Source organism: Cyprinodon tularosa, unplaced genomic scaffold, assembly GCF_016077235.1.
Source record: "Cyprinodon tularosa strain WSP-4 unplaced genomic scaffold, ASM1607723v1 ctg465, whole genome shotgun sequence".
Lineage (NCBI taxonomy): Eukaryota > Metazoa > Chordata > Actinopteri > Cyprinodontiformes > Cyprinodontidae > Cyprinodon > Cyprinodon tularosa.
Genome location: NW_024039191.1, coordinates 625,282 through 649,000, shown reverse-complemented (window position 1 = coordinate 649,000; position 23,719 = coordinate 625,282). Strand labels below are relative to the sequence as shown.

At 37.9% G+C, this 23,719-nt stretch overlaps 1 protein-coding gene and 1 long non-coding RNA gene across 3 annotated transcripts in view; one reads left to right on the top strand and one right to left on the bottom strand.

The window, feature by feature from the left end:
• scamp2 (secretory carrier membrane protein 2) overlaps positions 1 to 13,782 on the bottom strand; it is a 33,885-nt gene extending 20,103 nt beyond the window's left edge. Inside the window, exon 1 of one of the 2 annotated variants that reach the window (XM_038301325.1) lies at positions 13,603 to 13,782. In XM_038301325.1, coding sequence (XP_038157253.1) covers positions 13,603 to 13,659 — 57 coding nt within the window. In that variant the 5' untranslated portion in view covers positions 13,660 to 13,782. The remainder of the gene's footprint in view (positions 1 to 13,602) is intronic. The other variant, XM_038301326.1, reaches the window with a different exon arrangement.
• Positions 13,783 to 20,287: 6,505 nt separating this feature from the next.
• LOC119793973 lies at positions 20,288 to 22,471 on the top strand. Its single transcript, XR_005282163.1, has 4 exons — positions 20,288 to 20,352; positions 20,756 to 20,937; positions 21,043 to 21,162; positions 21,929 to 22,471. It is a non-coding gene; the product is annotated as an uncharacterized LOC119793973 (long non-coding RNA).
• Positions 22,472 to 23,719: the final 1,248 nt, after the last annotated feature.

The following is a 23,719-nucleotide window of genomic DNA, read 5'->3' as shown; positions in this document are numbered from 1 at the left end:
ATAAATCTATAAAACTAAAGCGTCTAATGGCATCACGTGGTCAGCAGATCATAACATCCTGCTAATTAAGACAGATGAACATGGACAAAATGAGGATATTTAAATGTTGCCATGATGTCAGCTTCACATGCAATCATCACAGAAATACCCTGAACGTTAGAATATCTCATAGTCACTGGAAATAAGGTTTTTAATTGTCCCCATTCAAGTATTCAGGCTGTAAAACCTTTTGAAGAGCTTCCTGAGGAAGTTCATGACTGACCAATTTTTCAGTACATCTCTTCTCCCAAAAAGTTGCTGCTAACTGCTGTTCAATCTGAAAAACTCACACCAAGAAAAAAGACAATTAGAAGAAATTTATTGATACATTTACTTTGTCTTTGGCGCTCAGACCTCAGCAGAAAACATGCATGAAGAGGAGTAAAGAATAGGGCTGTTTCCCCCCAGGCCTGAAACTGGTGGTGGAGTGGAGATAAATGAAGTTGGTCAGACTGCTGGTTAGTGAGACGGTCTGCTGAGCTTTATGGGGAGATCCAGTGGACTGCATGAGCTGATACTAGAGATTCACTCAGGGACCTGGAAGATTGAAGTCCAGTTGGATAACACAGGCTGAGAGAACCTGTCCATGATGAGCAAGCATAAAGCGACAGTGGAGAGGAAAAACTCCCCATTGGTAAGAAACCTCTGGCAGAGCCAGGCTCAACATGGCGATCCTCTGCCGGACTGGTTGAAATGAGATGCGGAATATAGGAAGAGTCCAGGAGGAATGATGCTCTGATGAAGTTTTAGCTATGATGGTGGAGGAGGGTTGAAACGGTGTCGCCTGAATTAAGTCACACAGCGCAACCACTGCCTGCGACTAGGAGCAGACAAGTTGTGGATCAGAGGCCTTTAAGATGAACCTTGGACGCTGATTGGCTTCCGTGGAGGCGTGGTTAAAAGCTGACTGGCTGTGTCGTAGGTGGATGAAGGAAAGTAATCAGTTTATTCAGTAGGACTTCCGCCTAGGCTCCATTTCAACTGGCTGAAATTCCAGAATTAGTTTGTAGCTTACAACTAGGGCTGCAACGAACAGATATTTTTCAAAATCAATTAATCTGGTGATTACTTTAATAACATGTCAGCTAAAATGTGCCTGATATTAGTTCTTCTTTTCAGAATTTATACCAGTTATAGCGTAAACTACACCAGTTGAGGAGCTTCAATTCATGTTATTCATATTTTGTACAGTTTTGGATAAAATACGTTTTTTTTTTTTTTTTAGCAAACTGTATGTTTTTTGAGTTTGTGTACTCCACTTTATTATCAATGGGATACTAAACTAGTTGATTATTTCAACAAATTATGCATTTTTACAGATTTTTTGCACCATGGAAAACTTTCCCTGTTTCTGTAAATATTTGAAGAATGAAAAACGGTCACGTTTAAACTGAAAGAAATGGCAACCAAATCGGTCATTAAGGGAAACCGTTTATGAAACTACAGCTGAAAAAATATAATGAAGCCTTCGACTACTGGCTAGCTAACCCGCTAATATTAGATAGCTAGACTCTCATTGTTTCCTATTTTCTTTTCATCGAGTTGCTGTAGGTGTTGATAGCTGTAGAAGGAAGGATTTTCTGTAGCGGTCTGTCTTGCAGCAGATGTAGAAAAGCCTCTGATTGAAGAGCCTTTTTGTTGTTGTTTAATAATCACTGCCATTCTGCATAGATCTCGCGGGCTGAACGGTCCACTCGCCCTTCACACTACCGGGTTTGGGACGGTCCTTAATGTGGCGGACCCTCGACAGGAATGTGAAAACAAAGGGTTAGTGCTTAGTGCTAGTGTTTAGGGGCAAGACATTTCCAAATATTCATTCCCATAAACCTCCCGCACATTAGGGTGATGGACCTGTAGCTTTTAGCGTAAAAAAAAATAAAATAAAAACAGAACAGCACAAAGAAAACGCAACATTTTTAAAAATCCTATAGAAAAAGGTGTTAAAATTAGGGGTGAGTATTGACATGGGTGTTGCAATATGATCACGATACATGGATCACAATATGAAATCACTATATTGGGATATCACTTTATATATATTGCGATATTTTTCTCAGCTATCAAAATTTAATTTAAAGATAAAGAAGCAGGTGCAGTATCTGTTCATCAGAAGATATTGATCATTAGTCATTTCAGTATCCATGTTGTTTGGGGTTTCAGTGAGTTTCACTGTGACTGCCTCAACCGCACAGCTAAAGAGCTCCACAGCGCCATCTGCCAGAGTGGAGGTGCAGAGGTGGCCCATTTTCCCCTCATCATTTCAGGTAGAAATGTTTTTCTTTTTTAACATTGATACAAGCAACTGAAAGATTAAAATTATATCGTGCAGACATAAATCGCAATATATCGCGAAAACGACTTTTTCCTCACACCCCTTGTTAAAACTGACCTCATAAATCCAGTTTATGCCATTTTAAAGGAGACCAGCGTCACCCATTATGATGCGAGTAACAGGCGGCTGTGATGTCAGCGGGGAGCTGTGTTTGTTAGATGGGTGGAGAGGTTGCTGAATCAATAGCCAGGCCAAGCGAGGTGTTGGTCAGTGATAAATACAGACCAGCTACCATATACTCATTTCTTTTACCTAAATAATAATCCACTTTTCTACACCTCACAGCCGAGCATGTTCTCCTCATCACTGACCAGCAACAGAAATAACACCACATATATACAAACAGCCGATGTCTTTCAAATATGTTTTAACTTGAATGTTTCAATCAATTTCCAGCTTTTCCTGTTTTATCCCCCCCCCCCCCCCCCCCCCCCCCACGACATGTTTTTTTTTTTTAAGCAGGATTGATGATCCGCTTCCTCATTCTTTCCATCCGAGCCTCTTAATCAAACAGGAGCGGTTTCTTTTACACCAACAGGATATGCATCTACTAGATCACTGCTTTCGGATACTGTATTTACTTAATACGGCCTCACATTTTATTGTATAGTCCTCTGTTTATCCTTATTATTGTTATTTCTAATTATCATAATGATCGTACTGCTTTAAACTTCTGACATTATGTAAGTTAGTTAATTTAATTCATGTTACATTGCTATCATGTTGACTTTACTCAGGAATTGATGGATTATTCATCTATTCTAATTGGTTATAGATAAAGCGTTGCAGAACGTTTCTAAACACAGCTACCAAATGTAGGAGAAAGATATAAGCTGCTCCCATTCCTGATGGGAATGTTTACAGGTGTGTCCTGAGCAGCAGGCCGTGAGCTCATGTAGTCACATGGTGAGTGAGTGACGTGTTGCTTTATCTTGGGATTGATAAAACACTTTCCATAAGGTGGAGAACTGAATCTGTCATAGATGAGCGATTTTTACCCTGAACTTAAAAAACAAAACAAAAAAAACCTATTAAGGAATAAACTTTATGCTGTAAACCACATCTCCCTCCCCTTTAATATGATTTTCAATTAATAGTACCCCAGTAACAGTAGCACTACTTCAACATTTGTTTACACAAGTAAAACTGAAAAGTAGCTGATAGGAATGCAAGCTATGGATTAATGAAATAATTTTTTATTTAAAATTGAGTGATTTCATCGATCAACTAATGATTAATTTATATGGGTCCATTTTCCATAAAAACTGAAGTTTATCTTTTATCAACAGGATCCTTCCATAACATGAAGGGCTAAATATTATTTACACAATACGACAATTTAAGAAAAATTAAATAGTAAATCATTATATTTCAACAATTTATTCAGCCGTTTAATTAAATCTGAGCTAAATAAATATTTCATACAATTTCCTAACCCTAACAAAACATATTTATATGACACTGAACTTATTAGGTTACCAAATTAAAAAATAGTAATAAAATATGTGAAACACTAAAGATTTCCAATGTATAAAGATGTAAAAGTATTGTTTAAAGAAACCAACTATTGTTTAAACTGTCATATCACTCTCTGTGTAATACAACAATCATCACATCCTTTCCTTCCAAGCAAATGTCGATGCAGCCCCGCCATGCACCACGCTCCAATGGGCGCCATTTAGGCGATAACTTAAGAAGTTCATCAAGCGCTCCTATTTACAAACAGAACCGCATAAAATGCAGTTTGCATCCTTGGGCCTGTTTCAATAAGGAAGTTCAACCAACTCTGAGTTAAAACTTGAACTCTAAGTTGACTTATCCTGAGATTGGAAACTCTGAGTTTTGGGTTTCAGAACAGCTGAAATGAGTTAGTTCAATCAACTCTAAATTGACTGACTCTGAGTTAAGCGCGTGCACCACAACTATAAAAAGCCATTATCAATGGAGCACAGATATTACGAGTCACCATGGCACCAGCGTCAGACAAAAAAAGGTGTGCATATTTCTCACCAGCAGAACTGGATGTGCTTATGCAAGCATATGCAGAATTTGAACATGTATTTAAAAAAAAAAAGCAACAAGGCTGCAGCGGCGAAGGAGAGAAAGTTAGCTTGGGTGAAAATAGCTGCTTGAGTCAATGCATAAGTTTACATTTTAATTACTTTTATACAGTATTGGGTGTAATGAATTAAGTTACTTAAGTCATATAAATACTGTAATTAAATTAAAGACTATAAAACAATAGTGGATTTAATATCAAATTTTAAAAGGTATATTTTGATTTGAACTTTCTCCCTCTAGTTACACACTTTGGTCAATTTAAGATTAATTCATGCAATTGAATATTGTTTATTTGAAAGCATTAGAAGTGCAGTTTCTTGTCTCTCCTTGTATTGTTCAAGTTGTTGAGGTTGATTTGGGATTTAGAAAGTAATTAATAAGTAAGTAAAACAAATTAGTAAGTAGACCAATACTTTCTAGAGACAGTAATTATTACATTAATCTAATTAGACTTGTTGAAGATAAAATTTGTAGTTAGTAATTAAGAACTATTTTAGAGTAACTTACCCAACTGTTATAATATCAGAGGTGAAACTGGAAGAACAGTATTTTATTAAACCTAATTTAGTTTTCATGGATAGGTGCAATCCTGCAGGCATCAAAAGAACATGGCAGCAGCTGAAAATGAAATATAAAAACATACTTCAAGCAGGTAAGCCTTGAGCACATCATGGGAGTAGAGTAGCTACCTGGCTTTACAAACAGGATCATCCATAAAAGGACATGCCATTTCATTCCCTTTGATGCGCTCTACGTGACTGAAATGTGTGCAATGAATACTGTATGTCCCCAAAGAATCAATGAGGTGTTTAAACACCACTTCCTCTTTAAAAAAGGGGAGGAGACCAAAATAAACTCTGGATTTTCAGAAGAAAACCTGCTCCCGACCAGGTTAGGTTCACAGAGTAAATTGCCATGGTAACTGACTCTGAGTATAAGTTACCTCTCTTTCAGAAACGGGCTTGACTTACTCTGCTTTCTCAGGTTTAACTTACCTCCCTTTCTGAAACAGAAAACCTAGAGTTTCCCTCATTTCAGGGTTAACAAACTCAGAGTTTTCACTTAACCTCCTTTCTGAAACAGGCCCCTTGTCTACATAAAACAGTCAATAATCCAGACCGGACGTTTTGCTCTAGCATCCCTCTGCTCAACCATTACTTCTCCTGCAAACACCGGCATAGGTGAACGTTCCCACATGATGTAGAACATTGTGGTTGCCCAGACAACTATAATAACATCCCGCAGCGTGTGTGTGTTGAGTCGGGAGCATCTGTAGCGTTAGCGTGTCTGTCTGGGTAGCGCTTAGGTTAACCCTATTAAGCTACACAACTTTTAACTTTGTGTCTACAACATACATTTGTTTCCTACAATTAAAATAACTGTTTTATTTGTCTAAAATCTCTACGAAAGTAATTTTTTAGGATGTTCCATTTGTCCTTCCTGTCCTCAGATCTTAATAAAAAGAATAAAAATAAGTTGAGACTTGTTTTGTCATCTTGTTAAATAGCAGAGCTCAGTCTGTCTAAGAACGAAGTACTTTCCTTCAACCTTGACATTGACTGTTTTCTACTTTCAGTTACTTTAGATCTCCAATGAAATGTAATATAGCAAATATAGGAAATAATATGTTAAGACTCCGAAAGAGATTCGATCCTTAAGAAAGAAACGGGTGCAATACAGTTTGTCCGAGTGGAGTTGCCATATATGACGTCATAAGAAGGGGCGGGGCCCCGAGCATATCTGGTACCTAGACCGGTAAGTCTTTGCCTCCGAATGAACAGCCCTCTAGTGGACGGCATTAACATTACAACAGTAAAAGAAATTTGTTTTAAGTGGACGTTATCAATGGATGAATCCTGGTGTGTCTGACCTCAGTAACCATGACGATATTGCCCAGACACACCTGGGTTAATCAGTATTTTTCAGTGATGAAAGACAGGAAACAGAGGAGCTGCTAAGGTTCAGGAAGTGGTGGAGTTGGGAATATAGCCCATTAATTGGATGAGGCAAATCCTAATCTAATAATAAATCATTAAGAAATAATTAATCACAAGTAAATTATTTCTTTACATCCCTTATAGCCATCCAATAAATTAGTTGACGTAAGAGTAAAACAGCATTATGTGAAAAGGCTAGGCCAGCACTGAGTAACTGTTGGATCCTAACATCAGATTTAAGGTTTATAAATGATTTATTTAGACTATCACTACGTGCAGATTCAAGTGTTTTACAGACTAAAATGCAAATAAATAACAGGATTACAAAATTATAAAACTAATGCAGAGACAACCCTTTTCCAAATCCATATTTTTCCCGAACATAAAACTTATGAAATGAATCCTTACAGTGAGAAGTGTTAGTCCTCCAAAACCCTGACCACCCAGGGTGCAGACCAGGAAGCAGAGTTGTAGTTTAACACACATCTCTGCAGCTTCTCTACTGTTACCCACTCTTTACTCCATCCAGACAGTGTCTTGCCCACGACCAAAATCTAATAAATTAGCAAAGATTCCCAAAGGAGTAAATCATGATAATCTAATTAAAATCAAAATAACTCCAATTGGGGAAAAAGTTAAAACAATTAAATGCGGTCTGTTTAACATAAGATCGCTTTCCTCTAAAAGTCTACTAGTTAATGACTTGATTTGTGATAATCACATTGACTTGTTTTGCCTTACAGAAACCTGGCTGCAGCAAGAGGATTATGTGAGCATAAATGAGGCAACTCCTTCAAGCTATTTAAATTTTCACATCCCCAGAAGTTCTGGGCGAGGAGGAGGAGTAGCAACAATCTTCGAGTCTGACTTACTGATTACTCCCAAAACAATTAATTCCTACAACTCTTTTGAACATTTAACCCTTAATTTCCCTGATCCAAATTTCAAGGCAAGAAAACCTCTTCTTTTTGTAACTTTGTATCGTCCACCAGGTCCTTACTCTGAATTTTTAGATGAGTTTTCAGAGTTCCTTTCTGATTTGGTATTAAATACTGACAGGGTCATCATAGTGGGAGATTTTAACATCCATGCTGACATTGAAGGCGATAGCTTAAGAGCAGCCTTTAATGCTATCTTAGACACTATTGGCTTTGTTCAAAATGTGAATAGTCCCACGCATTCTCATCTTCATACTTTGGATCTTGTGCTGACATACGGCATAGAATGTGAAGAAATAACAGTATTTCCTCACAACCCTGTCCTCTCTGACCACTTTCTAATAACCTTCAGGATTACTTTAACAGAGTTCTCCTCCCCCAAAAGAAGGTTCAATTTTAGTAGATCTTTATCAGATAGTGCAGTTATAAATTTTAAAGAATCTGCTTCACTTTCTCTCTGCTCTGTGTCACTGAGCAGTGCTGCAGAGTGCAAAAGCTTAGCTTATTCCCCTTCACAGGTTGATGATTTTGTTGAGGGGGTTGCTAGTTCTCTGCGTATTGCCTTAGACAACGCAGCTCCTTTGAAAATGAAAACCATTAAAAATAGAAAGCTTGCTCCTTGGTTTAATGCAGAGCTGCGTACTTTGAAGCAAAATGCTAGGAAACTGGAGAGAAAATATCGCTCCACAGGCCTGCGAGAGTCCTTCCTAGTCTGGAAAAATGGTTTACTGCTGTATAAGAGGACCCTTTGTAAAGCAAGAGCAGAATACTTCTCCTCATTAATAGAGGAGAATAAGAATAATCCTAGATTCCTTTTTAATACAGTTGCCAAACTCACCCAGAGCCATAGCTCTGTTGAACCGTCCATTCCACCTGCTCTTAGCAGCAATGATTTTATGGGATTCTTTATAAATAAGATTGATCTTATTAAAAATAAGATCATAAGCACTCCTCTATCCGCGATTGTACCTGAGGTAGTCATGGAATCTGAACCGGGTTTAGACTGCTTTGATCCAGTTGAACTCTCTGAATTAGCAAAATTATTGTCTTCATCTAAGCCTTCAACTTGTATGTTAGATCCAGTTCCAACCAGGTTATTTAAGGAGGTATTCCCTTTGATCTCCTCCTCCATTTTAGATGTGATTAATCTATCTCTGTTACAGGGATATGTACCTAAAGCTTTTAAGATTGCTGTAATTAAACCTCTGCTTAAGAAACCGTCTCTTGACCCAGATGACTTGGTCAATTATAGACCTATATCCAATCTTCCTTTCTTATCCAAAATTCTTGAGAAAGTAGTTGCCAAACAAGTTTGCGATCACTTCCACCATAATGAACTTTTTGAAGAGTTTCAGTCTGGCTTTAGAGCTCATCATAGCACTGAAACAGCTCTGGTGAAAGTCACTAATGATATTCTCATGGCCTCAGATAATGGACTTGTATCTGTGCTCGTCCTGTTGGATCTTAGTGCTGCATTTGATACAGTTGACCATAATATTCTTTTAGAAAGACTTGAATATTTTGTTGGAATTAAAGGAACAGCACTAGACTGGTTTAAATCTTATCTATCTGATCGAATTCAGTTTGTTCATGTTAATGATAGATCTTCAACACGCTCAAAGGTTACCTGTGGAGTACCACAGGGATCAGTGCTAGGACCAATTCTCTTTACTTTATACATGCTCCCAATTGGTAGAATTATTAGACAGCATGGGATTAATTTCCACTGTTATGCTGATGATACCCAGCTATATCTGTCTATAAATCCAGATGAAGCTAACCCATTACATAGATTACAGGCATGTCTTGAAGACATAAAACCTGGATGACTCTTAATTTTCTGCTTCTGAATGCAGACAAAACAGAAGTTATAGTCTTTGGACCAGAGTCTCTGAAAAAGAAACTGATTAGCCAGTCACTTCATTTGGATGGGATTAAACTGATTTCAGATAATAAAGTAAAAAATCTTGGTGTTATTTTTGATCAGGACCTGTCATTTAAATCCCATATCAAAGAGGTTTCTAGAATTTCCTTCTTTCATCTGAGAAACATTGCAAAAATTAGAAATATCCTGTCCAGGGGTGATGCTGAGAAACTAGTCCATGCATTTGTTACTTCAAGGCTGGACTATTGTAATTCTTTACTATCAGGAAGTCCACAAACTGTAGTTAAAAGCCTTCAGCTGATCCAAAATGCTGCAGCCAGAGTTCTAATGAAAATGAAAAAGAGAGATCATATCTCTCCTATCCTGGCTTCTCTTCATTGGCTTCCTGTTAAATCAAGAATAGAATTTAAAATCCTCCTTCTCACATATAAAGCCTTAAATGGCCAAGCTCCATCTTATATCAGAGATCTGATTGTTCCTTATGTTCCTAACAGAGCACTTCGCTCTCAATCTGCAGGTTTACTAGTGGTTCCTAGAATTTCTAAAAGTAGAATGGGAGGCAGATCTTTTAGTTATCAGGCTCCTCTCCTGTGGAACCAACTACCAGTTTTAGTCCGTGAGGCAGACACCCTGTCTACTTTTAAGGCTAGGCTTAAAACTTTCATTTTTGATAAAGCTTATAGTTAGGGTGGCTCAGGTTATCCTGAGCTATCTCTATAGTTATGCTGCTATAGGCTTAGACTTTTGGAGGACATAGGGACCCCCATTTCATCATTCTGCTTCATTCTCTCTCTGTTCTCCTATTCTGCAGAATCTGTTAGTTCAATCTCTAACCTTCTTCTATCTCTGCTTTTCCTCAGAGTAGCTTTGCCTCGTCTGTTCCTGTTTGGCTGTGACGTCATCCTGAAAAAAACATCAGCTGTGCTGCTTCTATCAACACCCTTGTTAATAGAAGTTGGAGATCGGCCTGTTTTCCAGTGTGGTCCTGTTTCTCTGACCGTGACTGAGTGGATGTGCTCTCTTCGTCCTCTGGCATGGGAGCTGCCTTGGAGCTCGTCTGCCTGGCTGTGTGTTTCCTGGACGGGGCCGCCTTTTACAGCTGCTTTTTGTATCTCTGCTTCTGTCTCCTTGAACCCCAGTCGGCCTCGGCAGATGGCCGCTCACACTGAGCCTGGTTCTGCTGGAGGTTTCTTCCTGTTAAAAGGGAGTTTTTCCTCTCCACTGTCGCTACAAGCATGCTTAGTGTGGGGGATTGTATTTGAGTCAATGAGTCAATGCAATCAACTGGTTTTCCTTAGATAGAAAACTTTGTATCAATTTGACTGTATGATCTGGTTGAACTGTAAAGTGCCTTGAGATGACATGTGTTGTGAATTTGGCGCTATATAAATAAACTGAATTGAATTGAATTGTTAGGAGACAGTAAGGAACATCCACTAAAAAACAGCTTCTATTTACTGTATATTTATTTCATCTGCTGGTGAAGAGTCTCAGTCATCCAGGTCATAGTCATTTCAAAAAAGGTCAAAACAATCCACTGGACCTTGTTTCCACGTTTGAAGACAGTTCGCTTCTCCTCCAGGAAGATTTTTTAATTCATAATGTCAGAAATAGCGTTGAGATCGAAGTTTTATATAGTAGCCCAACAACTTGTTTTAGCTTAGAAAACATGCGTTCAATTTGGGAAGCGAAACGTCTTCAAACTTGAAAACCAAATCCAGTGGATTGTTTTTTAACTTTTTAGGATTCAACTGATCTTTGCGTTAGCCTGGGCCAGTTCTGGCTGGATCAATCGCAGCGCAGGAGATGGGACATTACAATTCATCGCTCTCATCACCTTTCTGCTTTTCTTTATCATAACAGCAAGATGGCAACCGCAGCATCTTAATGATGCCCTTTCTGATGTCCTAATGGAGATTGATGTAAGTTTAAAACCTCAACCACGGAAAGCTTTAGGGACATTTCTTTTTAAAAAGGTCACATTAGCTATTCCCGGCTTGACGGATTACAAAATTACAAAAAAGGGTGCATTGCTTGGAGTTTTTTCATCACATCTGTAGTTATCTGATTGGTTTTAACCTCATGAGGCGGACTCTGTTAGCCCCGCCTCTCCTGTGTATGTAAGTCATATCAGCCTGGCTATCTCTGCATACCTGAAGTTACTAACAGTGGGCAGAGTAGCTTTTTTGCTCAAGTAAGAATAGCAATACTCCAATAAGAATATAACTTACGGTAACTACAGTAAAACTACTTCTATAATTCATTTGACTTCTAAATATTACCCAAAGAGTGAATGTACCTAATTACTACCTATCTCTGTGTTAAATTAAACTGAAAGCAAAGTGCTGAACCAGAAGAGTTTCATGCTGTTGGTTGATGTATGTAAATATTAGTGCTGTCAAAATTATCGCGTTATTAACGCGTTAACGCGAGGCCATTTTAACGGCGATAATTTTTTTAACGTGAGATTAACGCTATGTGGTTTTATGGTACAATTTTCCAAGTACATCCCGCTGCAGCCTGCGAGAAGGCGGGGCTATTTTCCCCCCAGTCTATGCATTTCTCATAGGCTTCGAGAGCGGACCTCCTCAAGGGAAAAAGACGCTCATACACTCGGTGGCGCTAGTGCCTTTTCTTTAAGCCCCACCACTAACAAACAAGTTGAGTGTCTGATAACTAGTAGCAACCTGAAATACGCTGAGAAAACAGATTACTGAGGTGAAATGGAATCTGCTACGGCACTCTTGCTGTCTGTGTACGCCACAGGTCGGTATCGTGTGTGGGTGTGTGGGTGTGTGTGTGTTCTCATTTTTGTTAAGAGGCTGAAAAGTAACTTCCTAGAGCATAGACTACCTCCATCTAGTGATGTCGGTCTATTGATTTTGATGTATTGATTGAAAATTGTTCATTATTATCTTGGTTAATTGACATCTAATGTTAACTCTACCCCATTTTATAGCAGTAGGGTAAAATGCTTGTCTTTGTTCAAAAGACTGTATTAACTGTAAAGACTGTCTTTTACATCAGCCTGTTTTCAGGGCCTTTTTTTTGGCTACATATTTGTTATTTTTTGCTACATGCCTCCCCATCTTCTTGCCATATGTTTCTATGGCATCAATCAGTATCTGTGACCTGTTTTCATAAAAAAAAAAGAACATTGGCACAAACCTAGCCTGTATGTATTTTTTTGTATGTCATCGAGAGTATTTAAATGATTTTCAATCAGGAAAAAAATGTGCGATTAAAATGCGATTAATCGTGAGTTAACTCAGGCATTGATGCGATTAATCGCGATTAAAAAAATTTAATCGATTGACAGCACTAGTAAATATCAATAATAATACAAGTCTTTATTTTTTTTGTAAACGCAGAGCAAAAACAAAACCTTCCTCCTGTTTTCCCGTTAATGATCAGTCAAAGCTGATCTAGAATAAGTCCTAACTTTTGAATCTTTTGTTTCTAGAACAGGAAATCCCAACTGCAGGACGGGGAAGAAACTGGCCAGTTTAATTTGTGAAATGAAAGATTTTTTATAAAATTCTCATTTACCATAGAAAGCCCATGAACATTATATGAAGAGAAATGTATCAAAAGCAACATCAGATAATTTAAAATCAGTGATGTAAATGTCCTCAGAGTTTATATAAAAACATTACAAGATGCCAGGATCAAGCCTGGATGCAGAAATAAGTAAATATATTTACAGTCTAAACTTTGTGTACTTCTAATATTCAATAACAAGTATTCTTTAAAAGAGCCTCATTAATGTGAAATATGCAATAAAACTCCAAGATCAACCTTACACTGTTACTAATGAGTCATAATGGTAACAGACGCCTTTATTACATTTATTCATTTCCTCTCATGCACAGGCAGGACTTGGCAGATTTATTTACATTACTTCGGCTGAATGGATAATAATGGAGAAAAGTAAAGTGAAAGAGTTAAATTTATTTTCTATGTAAAGGATGAACCTGAATGTCACATCCTGTTAGAGAGAAACGCGCTTCAGAAAGTAAACATCATCAGTTTGGCTGAAATTAGACATTTAAAACAGAAGGAAACAGTTGCTCTGAGTCGAGTTAAAGATTAAAAACATTAGTTGAATCTAGTCTGAAACTTATAAGTGATGGTGGAATTTTAAAATAGCCTGACATTCTGGGTTGGCTGCTGATTAACTTCCTGAAAGTCAACTTTGAGGGCGGACTGCCTTCTCTGGAAACGGAGAGTGTTGATTTGCTTAAAGGCTGTCAATAATCTACTGTTAGCCAATAGCTTTCCAGATCCCTCCCACACACCCACCCAGCGCGTTTCCTGGCGTGCTGGCAGCCTTCTGACGAAAAAGCTCTCTGCACCCACTCCCGACAGCGCTTCATCAGACAACGACAAGTCATTAAAATGCTCACTTACATTGAACGGGTTAATGCTGCTGGGCTCTGCGAACGGGTTGTTGTCAAAATCCGACATTTTGTGAGAAAGGTGAGGTGTTTATCCTCTGGAAAGAAGTCAACAACAAACTCTGTCGCTTTAGAATCTACTTGCCCCACCACTTCCTCGAATGAAGTCGAGGGCGCATGCACACTGGGATTTCAGAAAAATGACGTAGCAGCGTTATTACTCAAAGTGCGCCGCCTTAAACTGGAATATACCCAAAATAAAAAATGAAAATCATAAAACACGGAGCTTCAATTGTTTTTATTGTTTTGTTTTATATATATATATATATATATATATATATATATATATATATATATATATATATATATATATATATATATATATATATATATATATATATATATATATATATATACAGGACCATTTTTTCCCCAACTAACAGTTTGTTAAGAATTACAAATAGATCTATATTACAGATCTGTATTTGTTTTTATGCAGAATAGACAGCTGGGCTTATTTTTATTATTAGAATAGTAGTAGTAGTTGTAAATGTCCTTACGAATGTGTTTGGAATTTTGCTCCAGCAGTAATACAGCTCATGCTTTTATTGTGAAAGGCCCAGAGAAAGGCTCTAAAAAAGGGGGGGGGGGGGACGCATATTATTACGGAGTAATTTCAAGCTGCAAAAGGTCCTTAGCACCTGGTTGATGAGGGAACAAGGTTCGTATCAACGTTTTCTTTTCTTTTTTATGCATATTTAGAAATATTTCTGCTTACATTTTTCTGTTATGTTTTGTTGTAGTTAGATTTTTGTCCACTAGTAGGTGCTAATAGTCTCTGTTTGGGACGCTTATTCAGCAATACAAATGTTTATGAATAGTACGCAACATTATCTGCTATGTGAAGTCACAGATGGTTACATTATTATACATTTTATTTCATTTTTTGGTACAAGGCATTATAAAATACTATACTAATGGGTTTAATAAAAATATTTGGTAAAAGATCCTGATAGCACTAAACGTGGATTAGTCACTGTCGAAAGGATTGTCAAGATTAAAAGATTGAAACAATTTAAGGTTAAAAATGATTCATGGTAAATTGATTATGTAAAAAAGGTTAAATACTGGCTGAGTTACTAATGGGGGATTCAATCTGCGTGTTTTGTAGCTCTTATGGTGTGTTCACAAGCAAGGTTGTTCAATAACAAAAGGATTGTGAACCATCTTTTCAACCGGGGAGGCTACAGTAGTATTTTTTTAGTAGTTTCAGAAGTTTTTTTTTTTTTTCTTTTACATATTTTTAGATCCGGTAATAGACAGCCAGCTAAAGTAAACCCAACTCTAGCGCACTGAGTAGGACAATCAGTTGAAAAAGTTTAAACTGATGATGACACATTTAAGTAAACGTTAATAAAGACAAACAATGTTGCCTATTATCTGTTTGAAGAACATTGAGTGGGGACAAAAATCATATCTATATGGTTTCCTTACGTTAGTTTGACATTTTAATTTGAGTGTCACCTCACATACATTAGTGCATTTAATCATGTCTATTAATAGATGGTGCAAAAAGGGTGCATATTACCGTGATTGTGTGGTCTAAGCATCTGATTTAAGTCTAACTACAGAATAATGCACTCTGGTGTTTATTTAACTATAAAACAAATACAAATGTTTAGTTATACAGAATCCACCCATGAAAACAATGTTTAAGTTAAAGGTAAGAACAGACTCTTCCTGCCGAGGAGACTGAGGTCTTTTGGACTGCAGGGGGCGGTGCTAAAGACCTTCTATGTCTGTCTCTGTTGTGGCATCAGCCATCTTCTATGGAGCTGTCTGCTGGAGCAGTGGCTTGTCTGTTCCTGAAAGAAAGCAGCTGGATCAGCTGATCAGGAAGGCCAGCTCTGTGATTGGATGCTCTCTTGACTCAGGGAGTGGAGAAAAAAAAGCATCCTAACTAAATGATCATCTCTGTTGGATAATGTCCCCCCCCCCATGCATGAAGCTGGTGCTGAACTGGACAGCTCCTTCAGTGACAGACTGCTGCACTGGTGGTTCTAGAGCAGGAACACTCTAGAACCACCACTGTTCCCAACAACCTCGACAGGTTGTTCCATTCATGCTGACTTTGCACAGTTTCTACCTTAGTAGGTTAAATAACATGCTGCTGTCATTTTTTCACATCTCTGATGTTGTTGCTATTTTCAAATATTCATTACTGTAAAAATGTCCATAGCTGCATATTGGATATTCATTCTGCAGGTGCAGTTTTATGTTGTTAAAACACTTTACAGTACAGTTGTTGTTTATCTTTTAACTCTTCACTGTTATGTCATTCTTATACATTTTTCTAAGGTCCATATTTGTGTGACCATTTTTTTCTAAAACTTTTTTGCCGCTGTAAACACCAGAATTTCCCCAGTGTGGGATAATAAAGGGAATTTCTATTCTATTCTATTCTATTCTATTCTATTCTATTCTATTCTATTCTATTCTATTCTATTCCATTCCATTAAGACGTTTTCAAAGAGGCAGCAACAGTCACTCTTACCACTTAAATTATCCTAATATTACAAATTTCTTTCCTAGTATTTTATAGCAGAGTGGCAAAAAGGGCCTTTGTGTAAATTAATAAGAAATATTCAAACAACAAAAATCTTAGTATGAGATTAAGGATGGAGTTTAACAAAAATTAGGGAGACAAATTGTTTATAAATAAATGAACCGGTGAGCGCAAGACAACATATTTGAATTGATCCTCTTAATTTCATACGAAAATTACACTAAACCACCTAAACAGGCGTGTATCCCTTTAGTCATGTACAAAAAAACTATCTTAAGGTCAGATCACCATACGCTTCAAAAAACATCAAAAAGTAAGTAATTAAATTGTTATTTCTTACTAAACTACAGGGATTTTATTGAAATATTTTGCTAACAAGCAAATATACAGATCTTAAAAACAAACAATTATGCATAATAATAATAATAGACAGGTGCTTTAAAACAAATACATACAAAGAACCAAATACATATTCTATAGAAAATCTCTCAAAAATATTGATAGACGTATTTCTCTGTTTCAAATCAATTAAAGTAAGTGATTTCGTGTACTCTTTGAATTCATGCAAGAAACATCTGAAGTTGGGGCTCGTTTTGGAATATTTACATATGTGTAAAGTAGATTAAGTAAAGTAGATAAAGTAGTGAGTAGATTTGTGATAAAAGTAACAATAGTCTTTCCATGCGGCTAAATGCAGTAATACACTCTTACAGTCAATTACAACGTATGTTTTGAGTTTACACATTATATATTGTTAAGAGTCCATTGTAAGATATAGGTAGAGTGGGTACAGTGATGGAATAAATGAGATACGGTTTCCTGTTCCATATTACAAACCTGCATTTCTCTTCCATATATAAAGACTTGGATGACTCTTAACTTTCTCCTTCTGAATGCTGACAAAAAAACACAAGTTATAATCTTTGGACCAGAGTCTTTGAAAAATAAGCTGATTAGTCAGTCAATTCATTTGGATGGGATTAAACTGATTTCAGATAATAAAGTAAAAAATCTTGGTGTTATTTTTGATCAGGACCTGTCATTTAAATCCCATATCAAAGAGGTTTCTAGAATTTCCTTCTTTCATCTGAGGAATATTGCAAAAATTAGAAATCTCCTGTCCAGAGGTGATGCTGAGAAACTAGTCCATGCATTTGTTACTTCAAGGCTGGACTATTGTAATTCTTTACTATCAGGAAGTCCACAAACTGTAGTTAAAAGCCTTCAGCTGATCCAAAATGCTGCAGCCAGAGTTCTGATGGAAATTAAAAAGAGAGATCATATCTCTCCTATCCTGGCTTCTCTTCATTGGCTTCCTGTTAAATCCAGAATAGAATTTAAAATCCTCCTTCTCACATATAAAGCCTTAAATGGCCAAGCTCCATCTTATATCAGAGATCTGATTGTTCCTTATGTTCCTAACAGAGCACTTCGCTCTCAATCTGCAGGTTTACTAGTGGTTCCTAGAATTTCTAAAAGTAGAATGGGAGGCAGATCTTTTAGTTATCAGGCTCCTCTCCTGTGGAACCAACTACCAGTTTTAGTCCGCGAGGCAGACACCCTGTCTACTTTTAAGGCTAGGCTTAAAACTTTCCTTTTTGTTAAAGCTATAGTTAGAGTGGCTCAGGTTATCCTGAGCTATCTCTATAGTTATGCTGCTATAGGCTTAGACCGCTGGAGGACATAGGGACCCTATTTCATCATTCTGCTTCATTCTCTCTCTGTTCTCCTATTCTGCAGAATCTGTTAGTTCAATCTCTAATGTTCTGCCCTCTCTGCTTTTCCTCATAGTAGCTTCATCTGGTCTGTTCCTGTTTGGCTGTGACTCCATCCTGGAGAGAAACATCCACTGTGCTGCTTCCATCCACACCTTTGTTTATAGATGCTGGAGATCGGCCTGTTTTCCAGTGTAGTCCTGTTTCTCTGACTGTGACTGGCTGGATGTGCTCTCTTCGTTCTCTGGCATGGGAGCTGGCTCAGAGCTCGTCTGCCTGGCTGTGTGTTTCCTGGACGGCGCCGCCTTTTACAGCTGCTTTTTGTATCTCTGCTTCTGTCTCCTTGAACCCCAGTGGGCCTCAGCAGATGGCCGCTCACACTGAGCCTGGTTCTGCTGGAGGTTTCTTCCTGTTCAAAGGGAGTTTTTCCTCTCCACTGTCGCTACAAGCATGCTTAGTGTGAGGGATTGTATTTGAGTCAATGAGTCAATGCAATCAACTGGTTTTCCTTAGATAGAAAACTTTGTATCAATTTGACTGTATGATCTGGTTGAACTATAAAGTGCCTTGAGATGACATATGTTGTGATTTGGCGCTATATAAATAAACTGAATTGAATTGAACAAATTTATTCTCGTAATGTTATGACTTTATTCTGGAAATAGACAGACATCCCAAGTCTCCCGAAAGTTCCGGGAGTCTCCCTGATATCGATAGTTGTTCAAGGATACCTGCGAGTCGGATAAATCATCCCGGATTTTAGACCTTGCAAGGTGTTTTTTTTTTTATGCGAGTGAGAGCGGGCAGGCAGCACAGTAATTTGTGTACCATTTGTGGATTAGAACTACTGCGATTGCGCAGACACAATAAGAGAGTGGGTGAGGGGAGGAGGTTGCTTATGAAACCTGTCTGTCCAATCCAGGAGACTGGTTGTCAAAGCGCTGATTGGATCAGTCAGAAAAATAAGCCAATTAGTTTCAGTTTACTCTTACAGTCACCTCATTTTACAGCAGAATATACTAAAGTGTATCCATGTCTAGTGAGGGTGAAGAATGATGGAGTTCATGTATGAGGCACGTTGCAGCCAGGGGCGTCAGCTGACCCAATACTATACAGGGGCACAATAGGGCACCAAATAAAATGCGAGCGCGCAAAGCACGCGTGCAAAGACATTTTTGGGCAATTATTTATTTAAAAAAAGCACAGGCACAGATAATCAATGCAAGCACACAAGCAAATATTTTATGGCACTTATTTATTATTATAAAGCGTCATAAATAAATTGCACAATAAGATTGTTATTTTCTGCATCATGAAATATCTAGCTGAGCCAAACTGAATTGAATTGGCCCACTTGTGAACTTAACTGTATATCTCTAATCCACTACAGATGAAGGCACAATTTATCTTAATTCAATACTCGAAAACTGGAAACTTGCAACTGTAAAAGGAAAAACAAAAAAAAAAACACCTCTACATACATGTCTGTGCTTATCATTTCTATTTGGGCCCATCATATGATGGTGATGATCCTATCATGGCGTGTATATCATTGCCAGAAAGATGGGAGAGCTGGATGTTCATTTTTTAACAGTAAACTGAAGCGTTTCACCCAGCGGCGGCTGTTGGAGATTTCTCCAGGGGGGCTATAAATTCAAAATAGACGTATAACAAAACCCAGTCAAACGTATACCAAGTTATCACACCGTTATATTTATATGAATGCCAACAACAAAAACATTATAAAACCAAAACATAATTTCATGAACAGCTTTACATTTTGTACATAAATCTTGCCCTTCTGAGGCTTTGTGAAGGTAAATCTGTGTTCTGCATTGTCCAATATTATTTTTTTATTATTATTATTATTATTAATATTATTAAATTATTTTTTGGGACTTGGGATGTCTGAATAGAAGAAAAACAACAACTCTAGCCTGGCCCTAATACTTCTTCGTACGGAGCCCCCTAGGGGACATGGGGAATTTTTTTTCTTTTGCGTTCCCTCGCAATACTTTTGCGTTCCCTCGCAATACTTTTGCGTTACCTCGCAATACTTTTGCGTTCCCTCGCAAAAACTTTTGCGTTCCCTCGCAAAACCTTTTGCGTTACCTCGCAATAGGGCTTGGTCGTCGTGACCATGTTGACGGCGCACTTTACGGCTTCCTTAGACTATTGCCTGTGTTCTCCCTCTCAGCCGTGTTTTATTTCGTTTAATTTCACCGTAACTTGATTTCAACCATGGTAAACCGTTGCTGTATTGTGGGCTGTAACAGCGCATCACATGATCGCCGAGGGAAAAACCTACAAAATGGGATAACTTTCCACCGCTGTTCTGCCTGGAGGCGCAAACACGGAGACCAAGTTTCACAGATAACAAAGAGTCGTCGGCTAGCTTGGATCGCGGCTGTAAGACGACAGAACAGAACTTTCCACAGTATCCTGATGTCAATGCGAGTGTGTTCCCTGCATTTTCATTCTGGTAAGTTAAAGATGCACGGTTTTATTTTATAGCCTACAGTGTTTCCTTCCTTCATCCGTGGCACCACATACAAGCATGAACGCGCGCCCAGAGACTGTTGATATAGCATTTTCATCCTCGTTGGTTGATATAGCATTTTATCCTCTTTGGTAGAACACACTGCCAGTTCCTACAAGGACAGGGACATCCCTCTCCATTTTCAAAAAAAAACCCTGAGGTTGACAGCTGTCATAGCACCACTTATAAATTTTGCTGATCCTAGCGCTTACCAGCCGTCTTGTAATGTAATGTAATCATATAATACAATTTAATAATGTGTATATTGAGGATCATTGATAACATTATGGTTCTATTTGTTTTCAACACTGCTGCTGTGGATAATAATTTTAAATTGTGTCACCAGGAAAACCAGCAAATGAAATGTACACCTCGCATCCGGATTGGGCACCATCACTACACTTGGGCCACACTGAGATAAAGGCCACACAGACTGCACGCTATGAGAGACAGGAAAAGAGAAAACGGCAAAGGACTGACAGTACACCTGCGAGGATGAGACAGCTATTGATGACCTTGTTCCACCCGGTAAGCCTTACAGAGCCAGCAGATTCAACACCGTATGTTGCTTTTGTGGCTTTTTCAGCTGCATGATGCACATTTAGCTAAAAGATGTCCTTATTTTATCCATAGTGGAGACACCAGCACCAGCTGAGGATGGAGCTGAGCAGACACCGCTGACAGAATGTGACTTCTGTCAGCGCCGGCGTGCTGAAATCAACCGGCTGCTGGAGGAGAACAGGACCCTGAAACGTGAGCTTGGCCAGAGACTTCAAGCTTAACACTAGCTTTGTGACCATTCATTCAGTGAAAGGAATCTCAAATCTTCATCAAAACATTATTCAAAATATTAAAAAAAAATTTAAGAATAATTTGCTGAAATAGAAATCAGCATTTGTTTGATACTTAGTGTTAGAAAAAAAATGTGTCCTAACAGGTTTTCTGAACCATCTTCTAATCTAGTCTCCCCCAGCTGCTGGTAGAAACAAGATTTTTTTACCATCATTCAGAAACTGGATAGGTGTTACATCTGTATTTTGTTGAAAATCATTTATTGAACATTGTTATTAATAAAATTTTAAGGAATAGATTAAATAGTCAAAGATCCGCAAAATATAAAAAAATAAACAATAGTGCAGTGCTGTGGCCATTCAAGTTAACTCCTAGTTTGAATCAGAGTCTTTCAAAGTGAACTATTTAGAAAAATGAGTGCAGTATTGACTGCGGGTTATTAAATCTGACCTCATAAAACACTGTAACGGGTAACTTTGAGCTTAAATCATTCAGTCAGAGGTATTATGCAGGTTTAAATGTCCTGTGCTCATTTCATTTCTTTTTCTTTTAAGTGATATAACAATATAACAGCGTGGTTGTTATACTTTACTGTTGTATAACTGTGATTTATATGATATGTATACACATGCATGAGGGGTTGAGGTTAACGTTTGCTTTCCAGCATAGAATGAAATATAATGGTGTCCTTACCTGCATAATTTATGTCTATTTTTTTTCTCCTCAGGTCTTGCACTCTCAGCGCATTAATGAGACTCCCCTGAAGCCATGGGTCATCATTGCTGACGATGGGCAGGTTTGCTGTGCACACTGTACATGCATGGCTGGAATTGCAGAGGCATGTACACATGTTGGGGCTCTGCTGTTTAAGATTGAGGCAGCAGTCCGCATCCGTGGGAAAAAGACTGTGACAGATGTGCCAGCTTATTGGAAAATACCAGCAGGTATCAACAAAGTCAGCGGTGAAGTCGCCCACAAGATGGACTTCACTTCATCCAAAGTGCAGAGGATTGCTCTGGACAGAGTCATCGATGACAACATTCCCATGCCTGGCCTACGGACACGGGCCAGCAGACGCACTGCCCAAGCCACATTGGACGACTTATCGTCAATGTTCCCTGTTCTTCAGAACCATAGGTCAGTTTGTATGTCCACAGTGAAGCCCTACTTTCACAACTATGCTGCTCCTGTCCAGCCAGCTGTGATCCCAAAACCCCTGCAAGACCGTCTGCGCGACCCAAAGTTGGAAAATGCTCCACCAGCTGTCCTTCTCCAGCACTGTGAGACAGTGAAAGACATTGCAGCTGCATATTATTGCACGTCGTTATATTACAATACAATTATAGATTATATTACTGTATATCATGACATATTGCATCGCAGCCTTTATTTATACAATTTAAGAAATGCATATTGTTAAAAGTAATTATATAAGACATTGCACTAACATTGTTTTTTAATGTGTACTATAGTACCGGTAATAATTTGCACTACTTCAAATGTTATTGATATCTGTTATTACTTAATTTGATCTACCTCCAATTTTTATGTTTGTAATTGATGTTTCATAAATACGTATTTTTTATTACTTTGGAATTTTTTTATACAAAGACATTTTTTATAAAAAGCATAGTATTTTGTATTATTACATTGTATTGTTATATTTGCATATTATTGCACGTTGTTATATTATACAATTATAGATTATATTATTGTATATCATGACATATTGCATCGCAGCCTTTATTTATACAATTTAAGTAATGCATATTATTATAAATACTTATATAAGAATTTGCACCAACAGTGTTTAACTGTTAATGTTTACTATAACTACAATTTGTATAATAATAATTTGCAATATCTCCACTTTCCATTTCTCCATTGATGTTTCATTAAGACCGACTTATTAATAGGATTGAACATTTTGTATAAATACATACTGTTATTGTAAGTAATTGCACTGCATTTTCATCGCGTCCATTTTTTATTTGTAACCATTTACCTACAAGCATTCAAACTGCACTGCTCTGTTCTGCGCTGCACTGTGTTCTCAAGTTTCACTACTTGCAAATAAACACTGAAAAGGATCTGATCGTTTGAGACCTCTTGCTTTTGGGTATGGATGCAAAACACACCTATGGCTAAAAAACAACCCACTTGTTAAATGTTTGCTTAGAGTGTATTGTTGATACAAAGAAATTGTCAATTCCATATTGAGCATCAATCTTTTCTTTAATACAGTAATTCATAAACACCAGAATAAAGTGGTTGACTTTAAGGTGTGGAAGTCCAGTGTAGTATTTCACTTTGACGGTGTCTTCCTTCAGGAAATCTTCATCCATTTTTCTCTGGCCAAGCTCACGTTTCAGGGTCCTGTTCTCCTCCAGCAGCCGGTTGATTTCAGCACGCCGGCGCTGACAGAAGTCACATTCTGTCAGCGGTGTCTGCTCAGCTCCATCCTCAGCTGGTGCTGGTGTCTCCACTATGGATAAAATAAGGACATCTTTTAGCTAAA